The following is a 6,947-nucleotide window of genomic DNA, read 5'->3' as shown; positions in this document are numbered from 1 at the left end:
TTCCAACGGTTTCCTGCCCACTGGCAGTATATCTGTTCGATCGCGGTTTCGCCGATGTCGTCCGATTCTCCTTAACTCCGATATCTCACTCCGCTCCGGTTACTCCGAAAAACCAACGGTCCTGTCACTCCCGACGTCAGCGCCTCGCATTGGCAATCAGCCCACCATCTGACGTGATTTTCTTATAATCTATATAGATCGCTCGCATGTGACAATGGCGCTAACGCCTACAGCTCGGCCAGCCTGACCTGAAGTTCGTCCCGAACCTTCCTTTATTTAAATCATCATTGATTTCGTCATTAATTTAACTTTATTTTATTTAAACCATACGTTTACCGACGGATTTTAACCTTAATTTCCAATAGGTTCATCTGAGAGATTCCGAATTCGTATCCATGGTTTAATTTTGTCTGAAGATAAAATCGTATTTAAGGGTTTCTGAGATAAATTATACCTTGGCACATCTACAACCACGTACCGATTCTTGTTTAATACCTTCTGGATTTGATACGGTCCTCGAAATCTGGGTAACAACTTTTTATTCACCCCCGGCTTATATTGGAAAATCCGATTAATGACTAGATCTCCTTCTTTATATTGTGTCGGTCGTTTATGTTGCAGATCGTATTTTAACTTGTTATATTCTTGTACTGCCCGGTTAGCTAGCTTAGCGGAATCTCTCAAATCATCCCGTTGTTTACATATATCTTCATCTATCTGGGTTAGCGTCTCAATTAGTTCGCATAACTCCTTATCCTGCCCGTTTCGCAGATTATACCCAAGCATCATCTTACTTGGGGTAGTATTGATCGATCGGTGAAAAGTGTTATTTACAATTCTTTGAGCCGTGTATAAAGCCGTAGCCCACGTATTCGGCTGCTCGGTCACCTTGGCCAAAGTCGATTTTAAAAACCTATTTACCCGCTCCACTTGCCCGTTCGCCCATGGAGAGGCGACCGCTATTTGCACATGTCGAATATTATTTTTGCTTACAAACTCTTCAAAATAGTTTGAGGTGAACGCAGTTCCTCGGTCGCTAACCATTTTCTCGGGTACGCCAAATATCGCGAACAGCGAGGTCAAATGTTTGTTTCCTTAATTGTTTCCTCAGTTGTCGTGGACTTACAAGGGTACAGCCATACAAATTTTGTGTGCGTCCACGACGACTAATACATGCTTATACCCTTCAGGCGTGCGCTCCAACGGTCCAAAATGATTCACGTGAATCATGCTCATCGGGACCTTGCCGCTATCTACTAACTCCATTTCTCCCTCTGCTTTCCCCGCGGCAATCGCGTACCCCAAACAAGTCACACAGTTTTCAATGTACTGTTTCACCCGATGCCTGAGACACGGAAACCAATAATGCGCCAAAATACCCTGAACCGTTTTATCCGCCCCTACATGTCCCATTTCGTCGTGGTATATGCGGATTACGTGATGTATCATACTTTCCGGCACCACAAATAGTTGTTTATCTTGCACATGGCGAAAGAGCAGTCCATCAATCAGCACGAAATATTTATTCTCTTTAAATTCTAGTTCTGTGGCTATCTCTTTTAACTTAGGATCCATCAATTGCTTGTACATTAATTCATCTTCAATATTTAACATGCAAACCGTACCGAAATGCCTACTTAAACAATCCACGTGCATCATCTTACCCGACGCTCGATGCACTAACTCAAACTGGTAATTCTGCAGCATTAAACTCCATCTAGCAATTCGTGGATTTATATTTATTTTTTTCATAGCCAGAACCAAAGAGTTACAATCGGTAACAATTTTGAAATTAATCCCCTGTACATAAATGTGGAACCGCTCAATCGCCTTGACAATAGCCAATGTTTCCAGCTCGAAGCTGTGGTATTTGCTCTCCACTTCTGTAGTAGCCTTGCTAAAATAGGCAATCGGCCTAAGCGCGTTATCCTCTTGCCGCTGAAACAAAATCGCCCCATATCCCAAACTGCTCGCGTCCGTATGTAATTCCGTAATGGCCTTCGGGTTGTACACGCATAATATCGGTGACGATGTCAATTCTCGTTTTAAATTCTCGAACTCGTCAACACAGTTCTCGTCGAACACATAATCCACACCTTTCCTCAACAAATTCTGTAGCGATTTAGTTTTTTGCGCATAGTCCTTAATAAATTTACGAAAATAATTGCACAAACCCAAGAACCCCTGCAATTGTCTTATATTAGTCGGTGGAGGATAATCTATTATAGCACGAATATGTCGGTCACACAAAGTAATACCCCTGCCTGAAATCATGTACCCCAAGTATTCCATCTCTTTTTCCAAAAATAAACACTTTGATATGTTAAGCTCTAACTTATATTTTTTCAGTAGCGTTAATACCTCTTTTAGGATCTCTAGATTCTCGTCCACCGTTTCCGTCGCAATCAGCAGATCATCCATGTACACCAGCACTCTTCCCGCCCGTATCAAATCTCGAAATATACCATTAATTCGCTTCTGGAACTCCGCAGGCGCCTCCGAGAAGCCAAACGGCAGCTTCCGAAATTCGAACTGCCCATTATGGGTAGCGAACGAAAAGTACTTAGTACAGTCCGGATGGATCGCAATTTGATGAAATCCATCTTTAAGATCGAGTTTAGTGAAGATCCGTTTACCGTATAACTGGCTCAACTGATCCTCGATAATCGGGAAAGGATACTTCTGTTGATAGATCCGCTGATTCAACGCTCTCAAATCCACACACATACGCTTACTGCCATTTCGCTTCGTGACCAGAACAACTCTCGAACAGTACGGGGATACACTTGGTTTAATTATTTTACGCATTAGCAAATCGTCGATTATTCTATCAAGCTCGACCTTTTCCGTTACCGACATTCTTCTAGGCGCGTATCTAAACGACTCATCCTTTAAATAGACTTTAGCGCAATACCCGTCCTCCACTGGCTGCACCGCCGCCTTCTCTACCTCCTCGAACACTTCACGCAGCCTGACGGTAACCGAGTGAGGCAGGTCTCTATTCACTTTATTCACGACTGCGTCCGATAATTCTATCTCACTACACATATTGATAGCGAATATTTCCGGTATCTCGTTATCTTGCACGTTTTCGACAGTATAATTTCCCGCTTGATAGACTAGCTTAAGTTTTGCATTATCGAAGAATCCTCGTCCTAACAGCAAATCGTATTTCATTGTACCGTCGCTCACTACCATTAAATCAACCTCGTACCATGACTCACTCAGCCCGTCCAGCAAAACGCGATCACGCACCCTGCCGACCACCGCTATGCTCGAATCGTTCACGCCCCTTAACGCAAAAGCTCTTTCTACCTCGGTTAATTCAATACTCGACATGTGCTCATAATACGCGGATTGTCTAATCAGACTTACGGGGCTTCCAGTGTCTACCAGCGCTCGCAAAATCACCCTCGGGTTAGCCGCCACACGCACGCCAACGCACGCCTCTCCTCCGCTGGTCCACCGTGGGTGGTTAATGTGCAGCGTCTCCGCCGCCGCCTCCTCCAATTCCCCGGCCCCGCTCAGCTCCACCAGGTGACTCGAAGCCGTCGCACCGGTCGCCGTCCCCCGGCCGCCCGCACACCGCGAACTTATGTGCCCCTCCTGTCCACAGCGGTAGCAGATCTGCTTCCTTTCCCGACAGAACCTCGCCAAATGCCAAGGCTTTTTACACACATGGCACAGCATTTCAGTCCGGGCTCCCGCCTCCAAAGGCAGCTGTGCCCCTCGCAAATCTCTAACGCTTCCCGGACGCGCCTCCGCTCGCCTCAGCATGACCGCATCCTCCGTAATCCTTCTCACATGATCCAGAAATTCCGGCACACTCGTGACCCACGTGCTCAAGACCATCTTCCTTAAAATCGGATCCCTCACTCCGTCAGCCAGTAAATCAATTTTCTCCCGCTCGGTCAACGTTAACACCTGCATCATGGTCAATTTCTCTTCTGCGTAATCCACGAACTTTTCCGAGTACGATCTCCAGGTACGCTGTCCCAGCCGCGCCAATGTTGCCGTGTATGACTCCTTTACTTCAAAATGTCGGCGAATCTCGAATTTAAAATTGTCCCATGTCGCCACCGACTCCAACTGCTGTCGGTTATACCACTCAAGGGCGCGACCCTGCAACTGCGAGATCGCCGCCAACACGATCACCTCGTCCCCCAACTGATACAACTGCGATACTCCGGTTATTTGTTCGAGCCACTTCACCACACTTTCCTTCTCCGTACCGGTGAACGTCGGGATCATTTTAGTCGCCACACGAATTTGCTGCCAACTGTTCATGCTCATCTGCGAGCTCGTACTTTCCGCGCCCATCTTCAGGCTGCCCGCCCGCGGCCATCGCGCATCATCTCCTCCAGGCCGTCGCCTGTCCAATACCTCAACTACCGCCTGCACGATAGTCTGCAAATCAAAGCCGCCGATATTCGCGCCCTGTGCACCTCCAACAGGCACATCACCGCGCGAAGGGCCGCGCGAGCCCACCGGCCCCGCACCCGCGTCCCAACACCGTGCCAGGCGGCCGCTCGTCCATCGCTTCCATCGGTTCCACCCCCGCCTCGCTCGTCGGCCGCTCACCTCCTGGTTCTCCAATAAATTCCATCAAGTACCTTTCCTCGGGCCACTCGACTCTCACGAAATGATCCACCAGCCTATCGAATAAGCGCGTCCATGTTCCCGTCGCTCCTATCTTTTCCCGCGCCGCGATCGACCTTAACTGATTTATTTTCAACGGTCTCAACTGCTCCGAATTCATAGGAATTACTGCTCCGCAAACACCAACACACCGACGACCTACGTTCGACTCTGACAAACAATTTTTTCCTTCCACATTCCTTTGCGCGCCGACACCAGATTGGCTCTTTTCGCCACCGTCGATTCGAAATTACTCCACCGGCTTTAGCCGAGATTCTCTCACTTTCTGTTCTCCTTTTTCTCGTCGATTACTCCGCACGTTTACTCACTCGCACGCCCGCAAGGCCTTCCTCGCACCCGGACCTATTCCTCGCCCGCGCCTCTTCCGCGTCTGTGTACACGCAACTCCCGCACATGTGCTATCCTCCCCATGCACGGGCTCGCCGCCAACACGCGAGTCGATCCCACTTCTGATATCTGTAGGCTCCGAGTTTCTTTAAATAACTTGAGATAATTCTCTATTAAATCAGCAACACTTTATTGGAGTTATCCTTTATACAATTTCCAACGGTTTCCTGCCCACTGGCAGTATATCTGTTCGATCGCGGTTTCGCCGATGTCGTCCGATTCTCCTTAACTCCGATATCTCACTCCGCTCCGGTTACTCCGAAAAACCAACGGTCCTGTCACTCCCGACGTCAGCGCCTCGCATTGGCAATCAGCCCGCCATCTGACGTGAATTTCTTATAATCTATATAGATCGCTCGCATGTGACAATGGCGCTAACGCCTACACATGTTACATCATGTTATACTTTCGATCGCAAAATTATTTCGAAAGTTTCGAGAGAGAGCGGAACGCAACGCGTCGCACGCCCGATCCCGCGACGCTCGCGTAGGACTCGTTCACGGACTGAACGCGAAGGAATTACATATTCCATACTCGACGATCGCGAATCTTTAGATCCGGAGGAGAGAGCGCTCCGCGAAGCGCACCGCCCGACACTATCTCTCGTCGTCGCTCGTGCACGCTCGCTCGCTCGGACGGAAGAATCCAATCACACGACTCATCGTACCTCCGGTTGCGACGATGGCAAATTTTTTTTACAAAGTTCCAGAGAAGAGAGCGCGAAACACACGAGACGTACCGTCACGCCTGGTACTATCCATGCGACCGGCGCAGTGGCTCGCTCGCTCGCTCGCGCAACGACGCTTCGTACAGGAATAACATTGTACATACGTACGTTCGACGGTTAGCAAGATCTGGTACGTCAGACGCGAGACGCGTCTCACGAATTGTCGTCGTCACTCGCGTTCCGTACACGCGAGGGTTTCATTGTATGAATTTAATCTTTAAATAAATGAATATATAATTGTTACAAAAAAGACTTTAAGTGTTATTCACTCCCCCCCCCCCAATATATCTGAAATACTAATCGTCCTACAAATATGATCAAGGCAAAGTATCGCATATCGGAAACCTACGTCGAATTCAATACTGTCCACATAAAATACGTTTTGTTTTGAGAATTATCAAAATCGACATCATTAAAAAAATGAGGCTGCAAATTGGAGAGAAGACGCACAGTATCAAACGAAGAGCATTCGTAGGAACCTTACTTTCGCCAGTGCGTTTGCGTCTATCCGTTTTCTCCGACGCGACTGTGTCCACCAGAAGTAAACGGCGCCGCGACTCGTCGCGCACGAAGTTATCGCACAACCGCGCCTGGACACGATCTGGAGGAAGATACGTATCCCTCCGAACCATGATGCAAGTATAACATGGTGTGCGCAATTGGCGAGTGTCTCTCTCTAAAAATCTGCCGTCGTTGAGATGTCGGGTGGATGAAACTGCTACCAACTGCGAAAAGCGAAACATTTAGCGTCGAGCTGTTGGCATGACATCTATAGTATATGTAACGCAAACTGTAGATTTTCATACCGGCAGTATATATTAAGTTAAATGTATCAAAAAATAAAATATTTTGTACGTATAATAAGACTGTAACTGTTTATCTTACAAATTAATTGTAATGTATAGAAATTTGTATTGCTCCACGGCTTTAATAACGTATATATATTGACGGGACGTCCCTTTTTGGACCGTCCGTCACAAGGGATCTGCGGACCCGACCGCGGGCGGTAGCTTCGAGTCCTGTGTCCTTCCGATTTTCGGAGGCGGACGCGTGGCGCGGGCCGCGGGACTGCGTTTGCGTGGCTCCCGCGCCCGAATACCGATTATCGTTCGTAATTACTTTTTAGTCCGTAGCGACCTCGATTATTTAACTTAACGTATCGGCGACTCCCGGA

General features: G+C 47.8%; 1 protein-coding gene across 1 annotated transcript; it reads right to left on the bottom strand.

Annotated features, from left to right (window-relative positions):
• Positions 1 to 1,122: 1,122 nt before the first annotated feature.
• Positions 1,123 to 4,759, bottom strand: LOC105458016 (uncharacterized protein K02A2.6-like). The gene is made up of 2 exons (XM_011703030.1): positions 4,514 to 4,759; positions 1,123 to 4,407 (listed from the first exon to the last, which is right to left on the bottom strand). The coding sequence occupies exons 1-2, from the start codon at positions 4,757 to 4,759 to the stop codon at positions 1,123 to 1,125; spliced, it is 3,531 nt and encodes a 1,176-aa protein (XP_011701332.1).
• Between the last annotated feature and the right edge of the window lie 2,188 nt (positions 4,760 to 6,947).

The sequence above is a fragment of the Wasmannia auropunctata genome, unplaced genomic scaffold, assembly GCF_000956235.1.
Source record: "Wasmannia auropunctata unplaced genomic scaffold, wasmannia.A_1.0 LD334769.1, whole genome shotgun sequence".
In the NCBI taxonomy this organism is placed as follows: Eukaryota; Metazoa; Arthropoda; class Insecta; order Hymenoptera; family Formicidae; genus Wasmannia; species Wasmannia auropunctata.
This window is presented reverse-complemented; position numbering and strand designations above follow the sequence as displayed.